The 26,511-nt window shown below is 40.0% G+C and overlaps 1 protein-coding gene across 2 annotated transcripts; it reads right to left on the minus strand.

The window, feature by feature from the left end:
* Positions 1-14: 14 nt before the first annotated feature.
* cers5 (ceramide synthase 5) lies at positions 15-25,457 on the minus strand. Of its 2 annotated transcripts, XR_014920566.1 has the most exons (11): positions 25,103-25,457; positions 15,745-15,850; positions 14,401-14,531; positions 14,000-14,057; positions 13,805-13,855; positions 12,236-12,328; positions 5,631-5,759; positions 4,665-4,771; positions 3,618-3,774; positions 2,173-2,314; positions 777-838 (listed from the first exon to the last, which is right to left on the minus strand). XR_014920566.1 is itself a non-coding variant. In XM_085457577.1 (10 exons), the coding sequence occupies exons 1-10, from the start codon at positions 25,273-25,275 to the stop codon at positions 674-676; spliced, it is 1,170 nt and encodes a 389-aa protein (XP_085313703.1). In that variant the 5' UTR covers positions 25,276-25,455; the 3' UTR covers positions 15-673. The 2 variants fall into 2 exon arrangements, 1 of the variants encoding a protein (XP_085313703.1); XM_085457577.1 differs by lacking the exon at positions 2,173-2,314 and having other exon boundaries at positions 15-838; positions 25,103-25,455.
* Between the last annotated feature and the right edge of the window lie 1,054 nt (positions 25,458-26,511).

Consider the following 26,511-nt stretch of genomic DNA (forward strand, 5'->3'; position numbering starts at 1 on the left):
TTTAGGTACTAAAGTAGGAGTTGCAGACCTTTATTATTATCCTCATATCTGGAATTCTTTACAGGCAGTGATATCCAACAATTTCATCAACGTTTTGGTCTCGGAAGTAAAAAAAAAAAACAAAACAAACAATAAAACAAATCTCTCACAACATTGCGGTAAAGGGTCGTTTCACAATGAACTGCAAAGGGCAGATATGTTCAGCCACACTGTCTCTCACAGCCGGTGTCGTGCTTTTAAGAGCTGTAATATTACATTAATGTTGCTACGTCTGCAGTGACACACCTGTGCCCTGTGCTGTCTGTTGTGAATTAACCCTTAGAAATAACCAAACAAGTTCATCTGACCAATAAAACTGGGAGAGAACTTTGAATCCAAAGAACATCTTCAAGCACAGGATAAATCCCAACATTTGTAAAAACAAGGCTATGCAAATCACTCGCTTCAACAGACTTCATTGCAGCTTTTACGTGTCGCCTCATCACACGACCCAGTGTCTATCTATCATCAGTTCACCAACACATGAATCTCTGTGCACTCACTGTCAGTGTAGTGTGTGTGTGTGAGAGAGAGAGAATGTGGGAGTGAACTTTGCGCGTCAGAGGAATGTCAGAAGACAAAGCTCTCTAAGACACTGCGAGGGGATGAACGGCAGGGGGCTTCAGGCTCCGCGTCACCAGCTGTTGTGGTTCTGAGCTCGGGCTTTGGCAGAAGCACAGTGGCCATTAGTGCCATTTTCTCCCTTACAGGGATGAGGGGAGGTCTTGAAGCCTTGTGTTGGCGAGGCTGACTCATCTTCAGAGCTGCTCTCTATGTCGCTGCGGACATCATTGCCCACCTAGGAGACGCAGAGTATGACATTAATGTTAAAAAATTAATTACCAACACCGCAGCAGACTGAAAGTAGGCCATTCTGTGTAATTTGTGAAGGTGATGGCTTTAGCATCTTATTAACAAGGACACTGCAGTTTTTAAATTATAATGCTAACCAAGCCATCATGGCAATATGTGAAAAAGTAATCACACCGTAAACCTAATAAATGTAGTTCTTCCTCAGAAGAGCGGAAAAACCAATCAAGCATTTGTGATAATTGGTAATGAGTTTCACATTGCTGTGGGTGAATTTTGGCTTTCTTCTCTTTGTTATTTTTATTTCTTTTTCACTTGGGGTCAGGTAGGTTTGGATGAAAGCTATTTTTTGAATGAAATGATCATTCGTAAAAGTGCATTTTGTGTTTGTCTGGGTTATCGTTGTCTGATATTAAAACATCACCATCAGACGTAAGCAACCCATTTTCACACCAGGTAGGACATAAACACAGCGGAAAACTTGTCTTCGCCCATTTCTGATGGAAACAGGAACTTCTAATCAACATCTCAGATGATTTATATTACTACTAAGTGTCTCTTCTATTTCACTTACATTCATATATTTACAATATTTCTAAAAAGCTCTTCCTTTTTATTAACATTTACAGAAAAAATAAACATGCATGTATTTCAAAGCACTTTTTCAGAAACACGTCCAAAGTCTTGTTGGCCAACAAGTGCACAACACTTCCACAAAAGCTCATCTTGGTTATTACTCTGACGTTTCCTCCATATTGGACGCAAAACAAGATGCTGCACCTTTGACAAATGAGGTTAGTGAACTTGCATCAATGCAGACACGGTGGTGGAGGGCTTTACTACCCACTTCCACTTACAGTTAGTTTGTTTGAAAGAAGAAATAATTAAAGGAACTTTTCACATAAATGTGCAAATGGTGTGAGCGGGCGTAGGGACAGGGTCTTGGAACGTGGCTTCACGCTTTAGTTCGACTCACAGCGAGTAATAAACAACAAATTAAAGCGTTACGAGAAGATGCTTCATATTAATGGAAACCGCAGTTAGTGTAACAACTGGATTATACTCACAACATTTGCCACAAGGTGGTGCTGTGGGACAATTTCGACACCGTCCTCACTAATGAGAAACAGTGGGACATACCTGACATTCATAACACTTTTACCACATTACTTATCATTTACTCTCCTCTTACTGCTGGCTTCAAATTCAGTACAACGACTGTCTAATAAAAATCTACTGCAGCTACTATGAGTCTTTATGCAAACGAATAGGACGGATGATTTGTGAAAGAAATCACGGCAGAGGGAGTGAACAGAAACTTACAGCCAAACACAGAGAAGTTGTCAAGCAGACAGAGCAGACGCAGAGAAGCAAGAGAGCAGCGGAGGAGGGCTCATTGGACAAAGATAGACAGAAAGACAGGATCTCCCTCTCTCATTCCAGAGGGAGAGGAAGCAAACTGCGTCTGCAGAGAGAATGAGACACAGTCAGGGATGGAGGGGAAAAAGACAAGAGGCAGCAAAGGCGTTACCAAAAATAGCCGTGGTGTCATCTTGGACAAACATTCTGTTTGGTGTGCTAACATACCAAACACAAATGTAATAAAAATATAAACTTCCAGCCCAGGGTGTGTCAACTGTAGTGAAGTGAAACTAGCAGGTGTTCATACCACATTACAAAAATCATTCTACCAGGTGACAATACACTTTGTGTTCCTCTTGTGCAGGAAGGGTTTGACGTGTTGCATTCAAAGCCCAATTTGAGGATTTTCATTATCGACTGGCCTGCTTTTAATTAAATGAAAATGTCAGGGAATAGTGCAAAGTACACATTCAGAAGTCATGATATAAAACATACATTAACTGTTTGTTAAGGCAAACACCTAATCGGCCAATCATATGGCAGCATGTACACATGGTCAAGTCAACCTGCTGAAGCTCAAACTGAGCATTAGAATTAAAAAAAAAAAAAAAAAAAAAGATTTAAATGACTTTGAACGTGCCATTGTTGTTACAGCAACTGACGATCTACTTGGATTTACCCAGATAACAATCTATAGGGTTTGCAGTGAATATTCAGAAAGAGAAAATATCCAGTGAGTGGGCAAAACTTCACTGTTGATGTCAGAGGACATAAGAGAATGGACAGAGTACAAAAACTCACATAACCACTAGTTAGAACCAATGTATCCAGAAGAGCATCCCTGAACACACCACCAAAGCATTATTCAATCCCGCTCTGTATCAATGGTACAATGGTGCTTGTGTAATGACACTTTGAACTCCTTATTACTAACTGAGCATTTAAAGCAACAGACCACCTGAGTATTGTTGCTCACCATGTCCATCTCTTTATGACTACAGTGTAGCATCATGTGATCCAGCAGGACAGCGCACCGCATCCCAAAACCTAAGTAATCTGAAATCAGTTTCTTGAAAATAAAATTGAATTCACTGCACTCAAACAACCTTCACAGTCACCAGGATCTCAATTCAGTAGAGCACCTTTTGGATGGGGTGGAGCATTGTGGAATACTGACATGCTATCATGAACCAAAATCTCTGAGAAATGTTTTCAGCACCTTGTTGAATCTGTGTCATGAAGAATTAAGACAGTTCTGAAGGCAAAGGGTGGTACTAACAAATTGTACACAATAAAGTGTCCATGAATGTGAATGAGTGAATCTTGTCATTATAATAGCTTGTATTGGAGATTTTCTTTAGTCAAAATAAACAGTTCCTGACAGCTGAACTCTCCTTGTGACCCACCTTGCCTCGCAGGATGGCTTTGATGGCTATACGGGCTATGAGGTAGGACCAGATGATATGCAGCACTTGGAGGACCAGAAGTAAAACGTTGAAGAGCCACCAGGACGGATACGGCCCGACTATGGCCCAGCTCTCAAACATAGTAGAGTTCAGGACCCTGTTTGAAGGAGGAGATAAACAGGCGTATGTGTGAAGACTGGCTATGTTATAGTCCCAGAAATAGACCTGAAAATAAGCTTAAGCAGCACTCTTTAAACGAGTCTTACTTTAACATACAGAGTGGAATCCCGACCTGCAAGCCAAAGGCAGCGATGCAAGCGAGTAACACAGATCTACGGTAATGTCACTTGAGTGGTCTGTGAGGTCATGTCTTCCTTTACATCCACTTGAGTGACAACAGGTTGTCAACAGACCCACCTCCCCAGCACAGGTATAGATTTCAGCCCAGGTAGCTGCAGCGGCAACACTAGCTTTATCACTCATCCACACCAAGACACTGAATATAGCTGCTCAGGTTACTTTTGCCAGTGATAGGTTCCCTATTGTCTGTAGGACTGTCTCTCTTTCTGGAAGTTGAGCTGCAACATCCAGGTCTCTGCCGAGGAATAGCAGGCATCCAAACATGTCCCTAAATGTAAACACCAGCACTGATCTCAGTGTTCTGGGCCAGAGGTAAAGCCAGTGAATCTTTAAGACGTCCTGAAAAAGGATTCATCTGATCTAGAACAGTGCTGCTACCTGTTTCAGATTATAATTTTATTTAAACAGGAGCACATGGCATTTTTTTCTTTATTCTTAGGTCAGCAGCAATACATTTAAGCACTGCAGATTAAGTGCAGGCTGCGTGTTTCTGAGTGACAGCTGTTAGATATGTCACAGCCAATCAGGTGACAACAGATTATGCTCTTCTTCTTCTTCTTCTTTGTTTTTTAAATTTAAGAGCTGTTTAACATAACCTTCCCAATGCACAACAGGTAGATGAAAAGAAAAAAGCTAAAATCTATAACCACCTATAGCTATTCATTCTGACACTGCTGGTGTACTTACCATATTGGATATATAACAAGCCGTGTGATAAAGAATGCCACGCTAAAGACGATGAAGAGGAAGTCACACAAGCGCTGATACTTGGCATAGTTTGTCATTTTGGCCGCCTGTTGAAACACACACACAAAAGCAAAGAGCACAAATAAAGCATTATAATACGTTTTGTTCTGTATCACAGCACAGATAAGAAGAAGTTACCAAAAACAGAAGTTGGTTCCAGTTCATCTCCATTGTTTAGAGACCCAACTGGCGATAAGCAAAAAGTCTGGTAAGCAATAAATATCCTTAAATCCGTTGGGCATCTGTCTTCGCCTTTAGACAATAATTCTGATGGCAAAAGAGCCAAACGGGACAGGCAAAAATAAATAAATAAATAAATAAATAAATAAATAAATAAATATCCTTTGGGAAAAAACCAAGGCTGCTCAATTACCAATGGCAGTTGTATCTTACTCCCTTTACCATAATAAGTTTCTACGTGTCCTGACCATTTCATCGTAATTCCTGCTGCGTGTCATATGTGCTTTCAATTGACAGGAGCTCGCAGCTCATCTAAAATATTGCAGTTTGCATTATAAATTACATAAATATGTACACAGCCATTTCAGCTCAGAGTATTTTGGTATATATTTTGCATATCTTTATTTTTATTTAATTTTTTTAGTCTGCTTAGTATAGTTCCTTGTAATTGTTTATATTGCTTTTAAATGATTTATTCTATTCATCTATTTTATATGTGCATTTTTTCTGTTTGGCATCTGCTGTGACAGCAAAGGAATTATTTCTTTGTACAGGAAAATATATTTTACTGTGTATATGACAATAAAACTTTTAAATTCTGCCAGGACAGTGAAACCAAACCAGCAGCAGGTGGCGATTTGAAGAGCTTCCAGGGAATTAACATGTACAGGATGCAAAACAGCAAAGAAAAAAAAATGCTTACTGACACCAGCGTGAGTAACTGACCTCTAGCAGGAAGTCAGAGGCGTCGTGGACGCACAGTACGAGGCTCCCCACTCGCGCCATGTTGTTGACGTAAGAAAAGCTGATCAGGCTGACTGTAGCGAGGTGATGGATGAACATGATCAGGAAGTCCTAAAAAATAAGTAAAGAAAATAGGAAAGTCAGAGCACTATACAGAGCACTGTATATGCTCTATGACTGTTCTCCTGTGATGTGCATCTGTGTGCCTACCACTTCCATACTGAACTGTCTCAACTACCTTTGAATTCATTTTGTGCCTGCAGTAATGCCACACTTTGGCTGAACTACAGTCCCTCTGGCAACCCTTGAACTTCAGCCAATACATTTATTAGGTCAGTATTTGAAGCTGTATTTCATGTCTGTAAGCAGACTAAGTACCATAAGTTTAAATGTTTGCAACAAAGGAAAAACACATGATTATGCCGCATGTAATGTCCTCATGAATCAGAAACATAGTAAACAAATGTAAACACTAAAGGGGCAAACAGTCAAGCCATTGAATGTGGACCTATTACGCCCCTTTCTAACGCCCTATTTTTACCCTTAAACTGTACTAGAATAGTTCTGCACAATTATTGCCTCAAAATATTTCTTGTTCTTTGCATAGCAGGTTAGCCAGGCTGAGATGACCATATTAAAGTTTTCCTCTCCCACAGACACAAAAATCTAGAGAGAAGAAAGTCAAAATAAACACTAAAAGCAACCCAAAAACCTCAGTCATATTTTATATACGATGGAAAAGAAGGGCATGAATAACATTAAGCTGTGATCGCCTATGAAAAATAATAGCAAATAAACAACTAAATGTCACTGCGCTGACAACTAAAATGCTTCAGGATGTCTGGCAAATTAACAGAACATAAATCACTCTACTTTCAGAAAAGGCCAGTTTGTCCAAAAGCAGCCGTCCTGAAAAAAAAATGCAACTTAACGACAAATCATTTAATGCCAAAAGCAATCTCCAAGATAAACTTCATTTCAATCATAGAACCAGCAGGTAACTCTTGCAGTGGTTGGTGTCAAAGTATTTGTCTGTAAACTGAAATAGAAGTTTCCAGGCCGGAGAGAGAGAAAAAAAAAAAAAAAAGCTTTGATGTCCACCGTAGTTTCCCAATCAACATACTGGCAAATTCCAGGCCTGCTGGCATAATGTCGCCTGAACTGAGTAATCAGGTTTGGCATTAGTGACGGCAGATGTGTTTGGTGCAGACCAAAGACAGCTTTTAACAAGAAACCTAATACCAACTGTGATACTGACGGTTTGTGGCTGCTTTGTTTCCTGAGAAAGCAGGTAGCTTGCAGTCACTGATTAAACTTTAAATTGTGAATCACATCAAATCTCATTATATTTCAAAAAGATAATGAAATAACAAACACAACAGAAGTGGTGGTGGTCGTTGTAGGGACTGAACAATAAAACTGAGGGGTTTGAAATGTGGAAGACACACAAGAAAACCCACAAAAATGTTGCAATGTAATGTCAAAGGTGCACAATTGACTACAAAGTGTTAATAGTACTTCCTGCAGCCTGGGCCTCAGAAGGCCAAAGGTAAATATAGTAAAGTGTAGTATCTGGAGCAGCTGCAAGTAAAGAGTTAAAACTCAAACTGAAATGTGGCATCCAATCAGCAAGACTTGGACACACACACACACACACACACACACACACACACGTCCAACAGACAGTGAAAACAAGCAGAAATCAGAGTGTGATTTTTCTTTTAGAATTTTATTAGATTTTCTGATTTTTGTTCAATAATTTAGAGTGTTCTAGTCAGTAATTTACTGACTAGAAACAAGACCCCAATAATCGGACAATTCCCTCTGAGCAAGCACTTGGCGACAGTGGGGAAGAAAAACTCCCTTTTAACGGGGAGAAACTTCCGGCAGAACCAGGCTCAGTGAGGGACGGTCATCTGCCGCAACCGGTCCAGGGGTGTTTAAAATGACTCGATTGGATGTTAAATAAATTGGCTTGTTTGAATTGTTTGTTGTTAGCCAATTTAAGAGTCACTTTGATGCCAGCTAGTCAATGTCAAATTGTTGTTTTTAAAGGGGAAACACCCGCGACTCTCTGCGGGTGATGGCTAACCTCCGACCTATTAATGAGAAGAACCTTCTGATGCGACCTGCTGGCGCCGCTGCCGACATCAGATGTTCTTTAAAGGTTTCGATGATTCTTTGCTCACCTACTTCATGGTCGAGATTAAAGAGAATCGTGACACACTCGGGGTCCTTATACTCTTTAAGGAGAGATTTGTAAATGACCTTGTGTAAGGTTCTGAAGGACTTCGAGGAGGGCTGAAAATCGATATGGTGGACATCAGCCCAGATTTTCTTCAACAAACGGTTTGTAATTTCAGAAACTGTGTCATCTGTATACAGAACGCGTGCCTTTTTGAAAGCACGCCTGACAAGTTCTTCCACACAGACTTCAACTGAAAGCTGCTTCTGAGCTTTGATTTCAGAAGACTCTGGCTCAAGTTTCTGTGTGGACACTACAAAGTGTTTCTTGAAGATGGAGATGAAAAGTTTGTCAACTGTTGGCTCTCCTAATTTCAATAGAGTTAAGGTGAGTTTTGGGTTGGAGAGCGCTTCCTTGCAAAAGTCTTTGAAAATGACCTTTGCAAGATCTTGTAGGGCCTTTGGTGATAAAGTCAAATCTGCTGTTTTTATTTCAGAGCAGATTTGATCTAAAAGGCGCTGGTGGAGGGAGTCTGATGGGCAGGCTGTGGATTTTTTTGCAGCCTGGGAAAGGACAGCCTGAAGGACCGCGCTTATGAGCCCTTTTCTCTCTGCTTCACCTCGAGGTGACGCAGAGGGTTTCTGCTCCTCAGAAGCCACGGCTGCTTTTTCAGCCTCTGAGGCTTCTGTGTTTGCCATTTGTGAAGGTTCCACAGACAGCGAGGACTCCAGATTTTTCTCTGGTTGTTCTGTCTGTGGGACCTGCTGATTGTCCTGCTGGCTGCCTGACTGGGTGCACGTATAGTGTGCAAATCTCCCTAACAACACCTGGATCAGTTCTTTTATGAAGCCTTCTCTGGCTCCGTGATCTGACTCCGGGCAGAGCTGCACCATCTGAGCAGCCATGTGAGACATTAGCTGGACAGTGCAGTCATCTGGGCGACCAGCCAGCATGGATCGCACCTGCGACATGTTTAGGTTATGAAAAAAGCCATCTACAGGGTACCCACAGTGGCTGCGTTAATGTCATCTGAATACATTTTCGTGTTAGTGTTTTCTCTTACTTCGTGTGTCTGGTTCCGATGCATGGACTCAACTGAATGACAGTACCTGTAGCAGCACCCCTATTTATAGGTTTTCGAGGTCTTTGTAATGATGTGCGTCCTGTGACGTGACAGTATTTAGTTGCTTTGAAGTATGCCTATAAGCCCCGCCCACTTCTAAAAAGAATGCCTAGCAACAGCGTCACACAAACGCACCGGCGCTAGCCGCGTGGATGTGAAACGCGGGGAGAGATCACGTGGAGCCTGCACGTCCACTGCTGTCACCGACACGGAATACTTTTAAAACCCTTCCGTTATAGTTTGTGCTGTCACCAGGCTGTCCGTGATGGCGGGTAAGCGACGGGAACGTAAATGTGCGTGTAGCTTCACTCGGCTAGCAGAGTGGTCACGTTAAAGCGAGCTATACGTGAAAGTTTTCAGCCGTGTGGATTTTTAAAATACTTTGTGAGTTCTGTCATTCAGCGCAGCTGTTCAGCTCTTTGAAATGCAGATGAAAATAACGCGTTTTTCTCACGGTGGAGCTCACGTTTTTTTAAGCACAGCACCGGAAATGACTTCAGATACCCACGTGTGCCACTACATATATATTATTTATATGATTTGTTTCTGGTTTGTGAATTGAACTTAAGATCAGATGTGATGGAGTTGGAGATGGAGACACTTGTCGAAACCGGAAATGCTGAGACTCTCAAAGCCCTGTACGTATTTCCTGATATATTCTCTTATCTGCAGGTATCTAAAAAAGGCTCTCCCTTGAGCTTCAAAGTCTCTGTGCTGCTGCAACATGTTTTGCATTTAGATGGTACTGTAAGGTTGAAGTGCTTCGGTGGTGATAGTTTTGGAATATGTATCATTTGCGTCAGTTGGATTTGGTGACTGTACTGCAGAAGCTAAATGCCATACCAAATGTTCTTTTCCAGTATTACTGCTTAGTACTGCTTGACTACTAAAAAGAGACAAATGAGATGTTTTTGTACATTAACAGCTAAAAGTTGTCATTTTTCATAAATAAAATGGAAATGCGTATTTCATGTCTCAATGCGTTGCTTTGTGGTTTGTTTGTTTCCAAAAAATGAAGAAAAAAAGCAAGAAAACAGAGTTAATGGGGGAATAATGATCAGGGGTGAAGAACACAAGACTTGTATGTTCGCGGATGATGTTCTTCTTTTTATTACAAATCCTGAATCTAGTTTGTTCCAATTGATGACCTTACTAAAAGCCTACAATCACTACTCTGGCTATAAACTAAATATTCAAAAAACTCAATCCCTTACGTTCAATTATACACCTCGACCGGAAACTGTAAAGAAATTCAGCTTCAAATGGGACTCTACCACAATAAAATACTTGGGAGTAAACCTAATGAAAGACATGTCTCAACAAAGAGATCAAATCTGACCTAACTCGGTGGTCTCTCCTCCCATTGGATATGAGTAATAGAATAGAAATAATTAAAATGAACGTTCTGCCTCGAATCCTCTCTCTCTTCCAGTCACTACCCCAAAAACAATTTGACGAGTGGGACGGATGGATCTCACGGTTCATCTGGAACGGCAGACGACCGAGGGTCCAGTACAAAACGCTGCAACTAAAAAAAGAGAAGGGAGGGAGAGCTTTGCCGTGCTTACAAGATTACTACTACGCCGCACAACTGAAGCCCCTGGTAAACTGGTGCTCCCCAAACTATGAAGCTAAATGGAAAAATATGGAAATTACACAATTAGACTTCCCACTACAGTCACTTTTAGGAAATAAGAACCAAGCTGAAAAATTTTATAAAGATTTGAACCATTTGACCCGGTTCACCCTGAAACTATGGTTCAGGGTAGTGGGGAAACTACAAATAGAAAAACAGGCTAGGACCTTGAATTGGATAGCTTATGACCCGGAGTTTGTGCCTGCCAGGCTGGATGGGACCTTTAAACAGTGGTCTCTGAGAGGAATTACTTCTTTTTGTTCACTAGCAACAAATGGGGGATTCCAAAGCTATGAAACCATCTCAGATACATACGGACTGGCAAAGCATGACTTCTTTAGATACTTGCAGGTTAGAGACTATTACAACAAGACGTTACTACCACATGTCCATGCTGTTGATCCCTGCATACACTCCCATTAGGAGAAGAGCCCCCCCAGTCACAAAAACTGTGAAAACCTGGCCAGAAGGTGCATCACATCAGCTGCAGGACTGTTTTGAAAACACGGACTGGAGCGTGTTCGAACATCAGGACCTTGAAGAGCACACAACATCAGTGCTCTCATATATTAACTTCTGTGTCAACAGTGTCACTGTGGACAAACGTCTCCGGGTGTATTCCAACCAGAAACCCTGGATGACTAAAGAGGTCCAGGTCCTGCTGAAGCAACGTGACGCCGCTTTTAGATCCGGTGATGGTATGCAGTACAGTGCAGCCAGATCTCAGTTGAAAAGAGGCATCGCGACTAATGCTAAAGCAGAAAACATGCATCTGACAGTCAGGTCGTCTGGGCTTTAGCAGCAGACTGCAGGGGTTGAGAGACAGATGCACCGATAGTCTGTTAAACCTCAGTTAGCATTTGTGTGTCAGATACCATTAGCATACAGTGCTAACATCTCCTGCCTGTGGGACATTAAACTGTTATCGCAGATTGTTCTGACAGGCCCTAAAACCTTTAATCTGTAAAGTCCCTTTTACCTGTTTGGAAAATCCTTTAATGTAAATATTCACACAATATTTTTCTTACACAAAGCAAAAATAGAGCGAAGGATGAAAAAAATCTGGCGGTGAAGCAATCACCTGAGTAGAAGCAAATATGGTTAATTAAATTAACAGGTTAGGAAATTTGGAAGCTGCTTAATTAAAACACTTGCCAGGCATTTGTTGCATAGAAAGAAAAAAAAAATTAAGACATTAAAGGAAAGCGCCAACAGCTGTAACAAACAACCTCTCATACGCTGCGTTTCTGTGGAACTTCTATCCTTCTAACAGACTTAGGCCCGCTATAGCCTGCAATCACATGACAGTGGGCGCCCTGGTGCTGAAAATGCAAGGAATCCAGACTGAGCAGCATCGGCTTCACCCTTCCCCCTCCCAAAACAATATAACACATGTGACTGTAAGTCACATGTGTTATATTGTTTTTTGTTTTGGTTTTTCGGTTAATAAATCAAAGTCAAAATTAAGGTTTAATGTTATGTGCATAGATGTGAAAAACCCTGCATCACATACACACCCATTCTCATTTTCTCTGCCAAATAAGGAACAAAAGACTTATTGACCAATGTTTAACGGAAAGTTGCAGCTGTGGAGTATCTGTTGCGATTTGATCTAGCAAACACGTGATCAGTGTTCCCCTCACCTTCCTTTTAATGTCGGTAAACTGGGAGAACATGAGCGACCAGTAGAAGGCCAGTTCTGTCACATAGTAGTGATAAAGACCTGGAGTCATGGCCTAAGGGAAGAGAGAGAGAGAGAGAAAGCAGGAGGAAGGTTTGAATGACTTTCACTTATTTTAAAGTGCCGGTTTTAAAACTCTCCTAGAGACCGACACGCTGTCACCACTTGTTGGAGTGTTGCAAAACATCGCAGTGCACAACGTGATCTTTGCCTAGTGAATCAGAATGATGTCATAATGTTGCAATATTGCATGAGGCTGTGCTTTCCAAAATTTTTGTATTTTGTCATTATTTCTTATCTTTCTTGTTTTGAGCTTACATATTCCACTTATTTATTCTTTTAACTTGTTCAGCTTCATTATTAATCGTTTTACTTACTGCTTCATGAAGGCTGTCTGTTAGGGGAGCATTACTTTGAGTTACCTTTTTCTGAACTTCCATTTAATCAAAGCACTTTTGATGGGATCTGACTCAAAGTCAATATCTCAATGCAGATTTGCCTGATTAGACAGGTTGCGATAACAAACTTAAACCACATTTTCTGCACATTTTTAATTTTATCATAGTAACTTTACAACAGTGTTTCGGTTATTTTTATGAGAGTTAACTAAAAATTCTTCTCATATTAAAAACTACAATTCAATGCTAGATTTAGTTTATTAAAATAAATTTGGTGGTGACTGATAAATTCTGTTACAAACATGTGTGATAAAAGTACCTGAGAAGTAAAGCATAAAAAAAGTGTCACGCATTCAATTTCTTGTATTTGATGTTGTTCAATAAAAGCCTGACGCACATATGATATGATAAAAAGTGTATGACAAATGTCCTTCACTTTTCTTAAATGACAATCAACACATCAGTGCCTGTAAAACTTGTGAAGTTCATTCAGTACATTTAAAATATTTCAGAATTTTTTAAAAATCAGGCCAGCCAACAAGAACAGAAGATTATAGTATAGCATCCTTCCTGTTAAAAGGGAGTTTTTCCTTCCCACTGTTGCCAAAGTGCTTGCTCATAGGGGATCATATGACTGTTATTCTCTGTATGTATTATTGTAGGGTCTACCTTACAATATAAAGTGCCTTGAGGCGACTGTTGTTGTGATTTGGTGCTGTATAAATAAAACTGAATTGAACTGAATTACTATTAGCTTTAATCTCAGCATAATATAGGGCTATCAACAGGAAAGCAATGTCTGTGAGCTATAAATAGTAGTCAGGCTGGTTTTTATGACACATTATTGTGTACCGAAGATCAGGAAGTGAAGTAAGAACAAACAGATACTGATAATGCTTCTGCAGTGACAGTCGGACAGGGGAAAAAAAAAGTCAACATTAGCTACTTATCTGCACATGGCTTTCTGTGCATCAGTTTATTTAGTACAGCTTTTCACAGAACACTGAGTACAGTCCAATCACCAAGAAATCAATAGTTTATTCTTCATTTGGTTGCTTCAATTTGGGAATGACTGTTATGGTTAACACTGCTTGTTTAATGGACTTTAAGGAATTATTAGAGATACAACATACCTGGTAGGGGTAACCGTACCAACAATGCCGTGTATCCCACATCCAAGGGGACTAAAAATAAGTAAAGACAAAAGCACATTATTTAACCAAACATTGCCAATACCATTAAATACACCGACTTCTAACAAATATCAAATAACATTGGTAACAAAACTGTTGTCACAGTATCAAAGCTTCATTTGTGGGTGCGCTCACCTGCCACAGAAACTGGAACCCATATGTAAATATACACAAATAAAATGTAAATCTCCACCTAGAAGTAGGAGAAGAAATTGACCATTTTAACCAAAAACCACAGAACAACAAGTGTAAAATAATGCTGAGAATTAGAGTGCATGGTCTCTACTCCTACTCCAGCGTAAACTGATCCTGAATCTAAATGTTAATTTAATCCAAGTCAAAACAAGAAAAAGACCTTGAAGGACCAGGCAAATAAAAAGATCTTATCAAATAACCAAATTTAAAAAACAAACAAACAAACAAATAAACTACTGGGACATACGCACACCATCACACGTCATCAACACAAAAACAAATCCACAGTTTACTTGAGCCTGCAGAGAGGTTAAAGGTGAGCACAATAGGAGTTAACCTACATGCTCTCGCAGAACTTAGTGTGTGTACTGGGTTTGTCTTGGTTCCTGCGGTGTCTGAACCAACGCTGGACCTTTCGCACCTCCCAGTCCAGCTGCTTGGACAGGCCATCCAGATGGCGAGAGTCTGGATTCTGTCATGAGAACAAAGACAAAATAAATAAACTGGAAACCCGAGGGAAATAAAATATGCTTGGTTATTTTAGAAATCCAGCCTGTGTATTATTGCTTTGTTAATAAACAACAATTTGAGGTTAAAATTTTGAGACTTCTTATCAAACTGAGATCATATAAAGTTATTAGATATTTAAAAAGTTGTCAGAAGTTGTAAGACCTAGTAGGGAAAAGTTGCTATATGATCAGGTGGAGTTTAACTGCACCGATCGACAGTTCTGCACTGTCTGCCTGTGGTGTTATTTACAGAAAGGGAAACAAAAATGCTGGAGAAATATTTCCGCTTAACTGCATCTGATGACAGACAGGTATTGTATTGGCTTTGTTGAGTGTACAATAAAATTGTCACTATTGGAATTTACATCATGATAGCACATAATTTGCGAACATATGGTATAGAAAAAAAAAAGCTGATCATTTTAACATGTTTTCCAACTACGCATGAAATAGTTACAACAGCAACCGTTTCTTTAATTCCAGGATTGGGCAATTAATTTTTCCAACAGGTTACAAGAGAAACTGCGACTATTGTGTAAGGGCCACAGCAATAAGGTTACAAAGAAATAAAAGTGATATAGATCAGAGTTACTTCTCAGCGTACCTACTAAATCGTATGTGCTTACTATAAGACCTTTTAAGTTCCAATCTCGAGTGCAAACATTCTTTCTTTTCGCATAAGCACTTACTTATATCAAAACGACGACCTTTTCTTATTTTCATTTATTTGGGTGAAAATAACCAATTAGTGATGACAAAAAAAAAAAAATGTAAGAATAAGAATAAAATTCTAACATAAGCACAGTCTAAACAGAGCTTTTAATGAATCAACACTAAATGAATAAACAGAGTAAAAGCTGATGTTTATGTCAGCAGTTTCTTTGGGCAGAATACCAGTAGCAATCACATGCGAGAAAAGAGGATTTTTCTGAAGTCTTTAACACACCCCACCACACAGAAATGCCATAAAACCAGGCAAACATGACTGTATTATGTCAGCCTTTGAGTTAAATCTTAATTCAGTGGATTTTGTGTCTCGAGGCACTTTTAATATTAACACAAGTGCCGTGTTCGTCTTGATTTGACAGATAACATGAATGAACTCAGGCATAATATCAAAGAGCACTGATGCTTGTGCACCAAAATGTTTAATAGAGTGAAATAAGTCATGCAAACCTTTGTGATGGATGTAAACACTTTTTCCAGCACTGCATTGGGCTGAGCTCTTCTTCCAGCACCCTGATGAATGTGGAGACTTCGGGCACAGGGACCGGCAATAAATCTGTGACAGCGATGAGAGATGGAAAGTCACTTTCTGTTGCTAAGGCATGCACACAAGCTATTTCAGATGAGACATACATGGCCAATTCTGGCAGGATTTTTAAGTATCTCTCAATCCTTTGTCAGGCAGCATCTTTCTTCGTGGTTTAATACGGAGAAACACAGTATGTAATCTGTGAAATTTGTACATTTTCTTTTTCAAGTAAGAGTTTCAGTCTAGAGTGTCTTTGTTGTAGACAGCAAGTTTGGCAAACATACAATGCACAGCAGTCAGGCATCGATTTATTTGGGTCAGCTTGTTTTCCCCACATACAGCTTCAGGTCCACGGTAGGTTTGAATATATTCAAAAATAATTTACAAACAAATTCTCTATTTAGCCCACGCAGACTCTGGGATGGGCATTCTGAGCCTGTGTGATCCCTGCCTGCAGATCTGTTCTGCATTATGACTCAACTGGCACTTTTAGCGAGGAAAGAAACCACAAATGTCTGTCTAAATGCTAAAGACATGCTGTGGCTCAACAGGCAAGGCAAACAGTTCACAGTGTCATATGCTGAGAGCAGGTTTAAATGTATTACTGCCTGTAATCACAAACAATTTCACAGGCCACTTGTTTTTTTATGCTGGCTGATTACTGTTCTGTGCAGGCTGTAATATGCAGATTATCCATTAGAGCGTGACAGATACATGCTGTAAGGTGATACCTACCTATGGTAGTATATTGGTATCAACCTACAGGTTTTATCATTTGTGCAGACATGCTCATCCTGCAAGTGTAACCAGGCCCCCAGCGGCCTGTTCTACTGTGGGAATTTTGTGGGTGCAGATGGGCTAAAGACAGGTCCGGTGATAGCAAACGAGGAGTGACAGAGAGTGATATGAGTGCGGTGAGCACCTCAGCAATCCGGAAACAAAGGCACCTGTAGGCAATTGATAATCATTCCACAAGTTACGCTACAAAACCCTGAGTTTTACTTCTGTTAGAGAGACCTTGATGTCTGAACGCTCTCTTTTTTAATCATCTTGGCTCAAGTTGTAAACAGTAAATGAGTTTGGACTTTTATAACCTGAACATTTTAACTGTTGCCATCTTGGTGGAGGGGTGGCCAGTGACTGAAACTACAAACTCATCACAAAAGTGTTTCCAGAGGTGAGAAGTCCTTTTTCCCCACAGCCTTCTATAGGAATGGAAGACTTTTTGCAGTGGCCTGCATCACCCCTGTGGTCCTCACTTTATTTTTCAGATCCTGAAGCTACGTCCCTTTTTTTTTTTTTTTTTTAAATACCGTCTATGTGGTAGACCAATCATTCATCTCTCAACCACGCTGCGCATGATTCGGTGCTTTCCCCACAGGAAACATCCTGCATTACTTTCTTATCCTGCTCCTCCTCTCTGTAGTGAGAGCTGTGCTTACTGCACTTCCATTGTTCTGACTTGTCACACAGTATGTGGTATGGCAGGTGGACAGTGCTACACTCACCTAGTGCAACTTTAAATCAACAGCTGCACAGTCTAGTAGCCGCAAAGGTCAAATTCTGATACTTGTCCAGATTGTGCAGCAGAAACAATGGCCTTAAACTATGTGTTTAAACTGTATTACTGACGAGCTTAAATCTAGACTGCTACAAATTACACCAGAACAATCCTGTGATTTGCAAACATGGATTTTCTTCTGTAATACAGAAAAAAGGAAGCAAAAAACATTCCACTGAAGACAATGTAGCAGTGAGTGTGTTGCCACAGTCATTTCCTAAGCTGCTTCTTCTGGCCTACACGTAGTGATGTTACAAGCTTATGTAAGGAAGCTTCAGATTCAAATCTCTATGTACATAAGCATATTCATGTATTTATTGTACGAGAGCTGTGAGTCACTTCAGCCTGTTGTTAAGGAGACAATTAACGACTACAGCCGGTGCCCTAGTGTAGCTGCACAAAAACACAAGATACAGTTCATGCCAGTGGTATTCTGTAAATCATCACAGTGTCACAAAGTCTGAAATATCATGTCCCACAAACACAACTTTAAGATACTGCGGTTTGAGGTAAACTGCTGAACTTTCCTTCGAGTAAACTTAGAGTATTGAAGGAGGTTTGGAAAAAATGTAGTCAGTAAGCGATAAAAGAAAGTTTAAATATTTGTTTTGGTATAACTTTAATACTCTAGATTTATTTCACAAGACTCTGGTATTTTTTTTCCAGGAAGATATTGTATTACTAACCCTATAAACTGTGCACATGGAGCAAATGAGAAACATGAATAAAAGCTTAAACACGAGTCACATGCACTGATTTTCCAGAGCATCCCATTTTCTGGGGAGATGGTCACTGGGGAAGCAATCGCACATGATGCAGTAGTATTTAATATTAGCTCCAGAAGTTCTGGACACGACTGTGTCCTCCCACTGTTACTTTGGCAATGATTCTGTTACCCTATCAATGAGATTGACATTCTTGTCTTTAAAAATAAAAAAAAATAAAAAAATTTATAAATAAAAATGAAACTGAGTGAATGGGGCTCAGAAACAGGTAAACTTGACAAATTTAAGCCAATTTCCTTCTTTTAGAAAATATTTTAAAAATGGGATCTATTACTTTTTCTCATTGTCTGTCAAATATTTCAAATAGATGGACATATTAAACATGGCCAAAATTTCAAATAAAGAGGTCAGCATATGTGCAAAGCCAAAAGCTCTAAAAGCTGTCACTTAGAAAGTTTTCTTCTACTGCTGGGTCTTTATGATGTCAGTGAGAGGGCATCTTAGATCATCTCACAGAACTGTTGCGTTTATGGGTGGCTGCCAATCAGAAAACAGCTGGCTTAAAGATGTGGTTTAGGTGGGTCTGAATGACTGTTTTTTTCCTAAAGAAAATGTGAGTTTGCCTGCTTTTATTTAACAAAATGTAACGTTTTTAAATTAATAAACTTGTGAGGTCGCCAGAAAAAGTTTTAGAGTAACTGCTTTAAAGGGAGGCAAGAAAGTTAACATGTTTTGTTTCAGACAGGATAACCTGAGGAACTGCTCTAAGATCAAGAGTAAGATATATAGGGATTATTTTGAACTTTTAATCATGCAAAGCTACCTCAAGAGAGTCTAAGAACAAAAATGTAGAGCAGGATAGTGGCATGCTAGGTAAATATAATCAGACACTTGCAATATCATTTGTTATTTATGTAAATAAAAATAACTGAGTTTATGCTGCTGTATATCACTGTTGATCGTTATGTTGCAGAGGTGTACAGACTTTCATGCATGCATACATCAATATGGGGTTAGGGTTACCCTAACCTCCTGCCCATTTGACCAATTAAGATCCAGGATTTATAATGCTTTATAATTCGATATGCACTCAGGTCTTATCTTTACTCTATCCAGTATGCAAGAAGGTTTAGGTTTGATAATATAGATCCATTAAGATTAAAACATAAATCTCTGGTATACAAATAGGTTTTGTAAGTCCAAGTTTAGCAATAGCAAACCAGACTGAATTGCAGTAAAATCCTCTACATGTTTAAACTTCTATTGTGCTGGTGGTGTACAGAGTGGTGGGAAACTGCAATTCATCACAAAATAGCCTGAGTGCCTTTGTGTTGCTTTATGAGTAACGCAAAAGAGAGAAGAAAAAGTTCTCACAAATCTAAAAATCAATGTCTTTTGTCTAACATGAAACCACTCAAGCTTCTAGTCCTCCCTGTTTTTTTGTCTCCTTCCCCGTAAGAAAGACAATTACCTCTCAGTACTTTGTTCTCCTTGTGCTAAAAATCACAAGAGCAATGACAAGTATGCCGTTTCAAGGTAGCTTGGTTATATAACTTATACAACATCATACAAAGTAGACAGTGTATTTAACCCCTCTTCATAAAGTTCAAAGAAAATAAAGACATATTTTAGAGCCACATGTGGCTCTATAATAAAAATAAAAATAGGTGGTTTTAAATGTCATTTGAGTTTCGCTTCACAAACTGAACATAATACTGAGAGTGAACTGGAGTGGCATGATGACTGTAACATACTGGTGCAAAAGAAAAAAACTAAATCCAAAGTACACCTACTTCTGCAGAGAAGTTTGATAGAGGAGTTCCATGTGGCACGATGTTGTTAAACATTACTCAAGGCAGTCCATGTTTTACAGTGCACTGTGAGCATAAAACACTTTACAAGTAAAGGCAACATGCAAGGATCAGTGTTTGGCATTTTGATCAAATAAAAGCTCAGAGGTTGCACGGTGCTGAATGCGACAAAGTGTGCAGCTCTTAACTGACGCCAGAGTTAAGTGCCTACATTAGCTCTCTTGCAATCTCTATTAAATGGCTGCACACTCAAAACGCGAGTTGACGTGTCACAGACACAAGCAACAACCACAAGGTTGTTCTGGGCGCAACTGGTCCTTAAATTTATGATAAAGGAAAGCATGAATTAACAAATATTCATTCAAGTCTGAGCCTGCAGAGCTGGTCGTCAGACAACGGCAGTGGGAGAGGAAAGCAGCAACATGTGTAAGCTAACCTAGTTATGTTAAATGTCAAAACATGCCTGTTTCTTCTCAGAAACTGATGACCTAACCAACACAAGGCCTGTTACCAGGAGACAGGCTTGGTGTGGTCTCTGTACTGAACAGCTGTGAAGGGAAGAGCACTGATCTGCGTACCACCTTGACGCTGGTAAACCTTCCAGTGCCAGAGCGGAGGCTGAAGCACAGGCTAATTATAGCAGAGTATTCGACGCAATTGTGGCCTTCATTTGAATTGATTTTACAGCATGTGTTTTGAAACACAAATGACTTAACATGGAAGCATGACTTTGGGAAGAGACAAGGTTAGATTATGTAGTCAGGACATTGAACTCTCAACAAGGAGACGAACAGAGAATATAGAATAACAGAGTTTATGAGGACACAGACCAAAGGTACCGCAGCAGATTAGGAAACCAGGTTTGGCTAATTATTATCCTATATACATCTCAGGTTGTAGTTTTGACACTGTTAACAACTCATGACATGGCCTACAATGGCTTGCACACGCAAAACTGCCTGCCTGCTCACATCTAGAAAATAAGCTCCAGTGGCAAAACGATGATTACGATCGAACAAGAATGAACTGGTCCAGAACGGGGGTGGGGGGGCTGTTACTGGGTTAGTCAGAGTGAGGCACTGCCTGGAGGCAAAAGACAAATCCTGCAAATAATGTCATGAGTGAACCTAGCTTTTCGAGGACAAAGGCATATGCTTTGAAGACAGTAACAGTAGAAGGTGAAATGTAAGATTTTGATACGTTATCTAATCGTTAGAGGATGTTATCAAATAATATTGTCTGATAAAACAGTAGGACTTATACATGCTGGAACAAGAACGAGGTTTATTACCACAGATCCTGAGGGGTTTCTGATGCTAATCTATAAAGTGTTAAAAGAAAAAACAAAACACAATTTGTAGCTTAAGTTAGATCAGTTTTAAATTCTGAGATCTGAAATTAACTATGGCACCATGCTTTGTTCTAAGATCCACCTACACAGAGCTAAATTTGCTAAGACTTCCACCTATTATTTCCCTCTTTTGCATGGCAACAACAGCTAAGGTGATTGGGTTTATTAGTATTTTGAGCTATCCAGCGCATGCTGAAATAACAATCATAACGTAAGCCTACTGGCGTGTCGTTTTTTTGGTTGGATTAGGCTGAGTAACTCCTTGAAATGATAAGAAAAATTGAGCCTACTCTCCAACAGTGACATAAGTGTACTGAACCTGTGTGTGAACCATGTGTGAGTGCAGTGCTGTGCATGCGACAAGCTTTATTTCCTTTAGCAGAGTAGGAACTAAAGCTGTGATGTGCTTTTTTTCCCCTTCTGATTAATAAATGAATGAGACAGTCACGCAGTAAATGCTCTCTGATAACATCACCTTGCACGAGGCTGTCGGAGGACACCTTCTCATCAGAGAGGGCCTGAGTAGCAGCTTTGGCACCTGAGACAGGTGGCTCAGTGCCATGTGCTTCTTATCGAACAGCTCAGCAGCTCCCCTTCACCACCTCCAATATCTGATTGCTCCTTATTTACAGGCACTTGACTACGTCAAAATTTAACCAGCCAAAGTTGAACACTTTGTTTCGAGATGTCCCTCGAAGTGTAAAGTGTAAACTCACCCCTGAGTAGCAATAGTACTTACCTAATACTAACAGAAATAGCTCATATTATAATCGTCCGTCTGTCCTGGCTGTCCTGTTAAGAAGATTCCCTTCTTTCCTGTGTGTTTCTATATGTCATGTGCACCAGCAGAGGTGTAGTTCTTGGCGTCAGCATCTGTTTGTTGTTTGTTGTGACGCTACCTGCATTTTCCCCCAAAGAACCAAGGTTTAAGTTTTTCAAGAGAAAGTTTTACCCTTAAAATAATCTCTCTGCTAGGGGTAGCAGTACTGGTTTGAGTTACAGGAACTTGCATAATATTGTGTAGCATTGATACACATTGACTATTCAAAGTTTTTGCCTACACATATCAGGGCGAAGCAGCCCCAGAGCCTGGACGCTGGTGTTCATTTTTGCAAAGGCGATGTTCAGAGGGAATTTCAGACCGTCATGCTTTTGATGTCAGGGGACAGATTTGCTTAATCTTCCCGGGGCTTAGGCCTGCTGTAAAAACACATGGATGAACTCTTAACCTTGTGGAAATTTCTTGAGAAATACGGGTCCTTTAAATTACCTAAAGACAATCATCTGAATAAAACTTACAGAATGATACAATTAAAGTTTTTTGTTCAATCTTTTAAGATTATTTAAGGATTTTTTTTTATTTTGCGCATTATCCTTTAATATACAACGCTTGTCTTGTGGTTCTGTGTCACAAAAGAACTGGCACTGTTCATTTATTGAGCAAATAAAAGCAGCAGCATGTGCAACAGCTGACCAAAAGAAACTAGGGATGCATGACGTAGTGCAAGGTTCTGGACAAACACATCCAGAAACAATTGCCTGCTTTCAGCGCTTCCTGTGAACACCTGATATTTTGAGGTGGTTCATTATTGGTGCAAAACCAAAAACTGCACATATATTTAAGCCGGGGTGTTTAATTTGACTTTTGCAATTCAATTACAAATTTTACTTCGAATTATAACATAATTGGGATGAAAAGATTACTTTTGTGTAAAATAACAGAACAATCATGTTGAACGATTAATGTCTTTCCAAAGTAATTGTGATTATTGCTTTTATCATAATTGAGCAGACCTACATACACTATGAAAAAAAAAACAAAAAAACTTTGTGGCAAATTTCTGTTGTCCAAAGAGGTTAAAACTCCAGCATATTTGAACAACTTTTTTGTTCCATAAACCTTTTTTTTTAACAAAGCATCTATATACAAGTAATGTTTTACATAAAATAGGTTAATTATAGAGGTTAGCACATGTGCCTCAGTCATGAAAGTTGCCCAGTTTCTGACTGGGAGGAGACACCAATCCAGCCTCAGGGGGTCACATGCTAGTACACCACTGGTCCCAAGCCCAGATAAATGGGAGGGTTGTGTCAGGAAGGGCATCTGGCACAAAAATCTGTGCCAAATCAAACATGCAGATCCATCTGCTGTGGTGACCCCCTGGGAAATAAGGGAGCACTCGAAAGTAACCTCTAGGATTAGAGCAGAAAAAGGACAAACAAGCAGTCATACATGTTCACATACATATGCAACACCGAGGCCAAACAGCTGTTCCATATACTGTGTACAAGCACTGTGAGCTTTATCCTCTTCTCCCTGCACAGTGAAAGTAGGAGAAGCGCTGCCAGAAACATGTTACCCCACACCGACCAGATAACTGTACAGTTTCTTTGTTCATTACTTCCTCAGAAATATCAAAGTACTAGATCACACCTGTGATATTTCTCCACAAGCTGACATCCTACATCTTCTACATTGAGAGAAACAGGATTTTTATTTTTTAAATGAAGAAATGAAATAACACAAGTGTTAAATAATCCTAGCTAATGAGTTTCTAAAACATGAATTTAGGGCTTTATCTGAGCTCAGCTTCATGCCATTTCACTGAAGCAATGCACTACGCACACCTCCACGACTGGTTTGTCAAGCTTGAAAAACTGATAAGCAGACAAAACCTTTCCCAACACATCGACTTCTAAACAAACCCTTCATCAAAACTTTCAATCAAACAACAAGTTGACATTTGTGAAACCGCCCTATCAGGTCAGTCCGTAGCACAGCTCAAAACTGACTCTGTGGTTTTCCTGTTATCACTCAGGTCTGTCAGCCATTGTGGCGGCAACTCAGGTGGGAAACCAGTGACTGATTCATTTTCTTTACAAGGTCTGGAAAGAGTTTTTCAAATTGAATCTTCAACATCCCCTCTATCGCTCATTTTCCAGACAGACAGGCTAAATCACACAGAAACGGTTGAAATTAAGCAACTGAGATCTTCTAAAGAGGTCGGTACATTTATGCCCCACCTGTAACAGCCAACACCTGCCATGGAAATGCCACATGCTATCTTTTAAAAAACAATAAATAAAATCACAATTAAAGCAGTAAACCTGCACTTGAGGAAGAAGATCAGATATCTCAAGACAAGAATATCTCAACTATAAAAACAAATAATGAAACTCATTGTTGTGCAGTGACAGAGTCAAATGCCTTCAAGACATTTAGTTGTGTGGCAGGGCCTGCAGCTGGCTACTATCCAAAGGTACGAAACACTGCGTGTCCCTTCTTCAATTATGCAGAATGAACAAAAGCACAACCCAACCGTTTTACGGATGGCTCCTAATCATATACTATGTGACGAGAGGATGTGCCGGTTTGATATGAAGTAGCGGACTAGCAGTGCGATAGCTACATATTCTTCTTTACCCCCACAAGACAACTAAAAACGCACACTCTGATTACTAAACAAGCTTCACCTGAGATGTTATTTTTGACAAGGGAGTGTTCCGGCAAAATCACCATTAGTAAACTCCCCACCGTGTTAGCCTTCTTTGATCATGTTTAACCTTAAATTTGAAGTGAAAAAGGACAAGAAACTACAAAATAAAAATGCAGTTGAGACAGCAGTTTGGAGGCTGAGTCACTGACTATAACGAAATGGCTGTTTGGCGTGAGAAAAGTTGGGAACCCGTGATTTAAAGAGAGTGGTCCTCCCACTGCTAGCTTACACATCTTCCTGCTGATGGGCACAGCATCCGTTAAAATTAACTTTTGGAGATTCCCCCTCTCCCCCTTTTAAAGAAGAAATAACGCCATGAGCGGTAAATACGAACCTTTCAAAGAGTATCCTTACGACGAAAATTCCCAAAGCTAGCGGTAAGGCGGTAAACAAGTGTCCGGCTTTAGGATACTCCACCCCGGGAGCTGGGTTCTCCAGATCCGCCCAGGTTACGTTGTGAGGGAGCCAGAACCTCTCGTTCCAAAACCAGGCTGAAAGACCAGCCATATTTTCCCGCGTCCCTGTGCCCGCGCGGTTTGGAGCAAAGTATTTCTTGGCTCAAAGAAAAGATGTGTGAAACTTGTTGGATGCCTGCTCTGCCCCCCCACCGGGCTACTTCTGTATGCCGACTGCCACACTCAACTTTACCGCAAAAGTGATAAAATTACCGCAAAACTAGCTACGCTTCCGGTGGGGGGTTTTCAGAATAAGATTCATGACTACATAACGGTATAACATTTCACGTAAGAAAGCGTTAAAAATATCGTTCACTCATTTAAATTATTTGTCACTCGTCTTTTTTTCTTTTCTTTTTTTAATTAATATTTGACTAAGTTAGAATTGTGGCCATAATAATTTTGTTACTTCCTTGTATAGCTGGGGATTGCTAACTTTATATTTTTAAAGGCAAACTATGAAGCGATCCTCACATCTGAACATTAACTGTTTTCACTTATTAAATAGAAAGACAGACAGGAATTAAGACTGTCTTTTCATTAGTGACCTTTTTAATTTTGAGAGTTAAGAGTGGAGGTATGCTCTGGAGAGAAGAAAATCAAAGTTAGTAGAAGCAAGACAGAATACATGTGAAGCTTCAAGGAGCACAGGTAGTGAAGTATACTACACTTAATACATTAATGACACATTCTATGATTTATGGTTAGGAGAAGGTGACACTGACAAAAAGATGGGAGGTAACAGAGCTGAAAATGTTCACATTTTTGTTGGGAAATTAGAAATGAGTATATCAGAGGAACAGCTATGGTTAAAAGGTTTTGCAGATAATGCTAGAGAGATTAGGCTGAGATCGTTTGGACATGTGCAGAGGACGGATAGTGAATATAATGGAGAAAATATGTTGAAGATTAAGCTGCCAGATAGGAGGTTCGTGGATTCAGTGAAGGAGGATGTGCAGAGGCTTGGTGTGACAGAAGAGACAGGAATTACGATTTTTTTCCCCCTCCTCTCATTAGTGACATTTTAAATTTGCTGGCATAAACCACTCACTTAATTTCAAATGCAGGTTCCTGGATTTTATCTCTACCTTGACTCATATTGCTTGCCGAGCAGAATTGAGGAAGTGAAGCAAGTCCCTCCTCCCTCGCTGAAGGGATGGGCACATGTGTGTGAACGCATGGCATTCGTATCCTTTCACTTTAATTTCTAGAGCCTGACTTTAAGACGCACAGCTGCATATCAGAGTTGTGCTCATACAACTTGTGAGGTTTAACAGCTCCTTCTCAG

The sequence above is a fragment of the Copadichromis virginalis genome, linkage group LG5 (genome assembly GCF_057382275.1).
Source record: "Copadichromis virginalis isolate Kocher_CV1m ecotype Utaka linkage group LG5, C_Virginalis_male_GT1.1, whole genome shotgun sequence".
In the NCBI taxonomy this organism is placed as follows: Eukaryota; Metazoa; Chordata; class Actinopteri; order Cichliformes; family Cichlidae; genus Copadichromis; species Copadichromis virginalis.

Bases quoted from the DNA above. Each gene is read 5' to 3' on its own strand.
- cers5 (XM_085457577.1), bottom strand. From the start codon at position 25,275: ATGGCTGGTCTTTCAGCCTGGTTTTGGAACGAGAGGTTCTGGCTCCCT. The intron at 13,856-13,999 runs GTGAGCGCACCC...ACTTATTTTTAG, and splicing joins GGTTCCAGTTTCTGTGGCAG to TCCCCTTGGATGTGGGATAC. The intron at 4,772-5,630 runs GTCAGTTACTCA...GTGTTTCAACAG, and splicing joins CCTCTGACTTCCTGCTAGAG to GCGGCCAAAATGACAAACTA.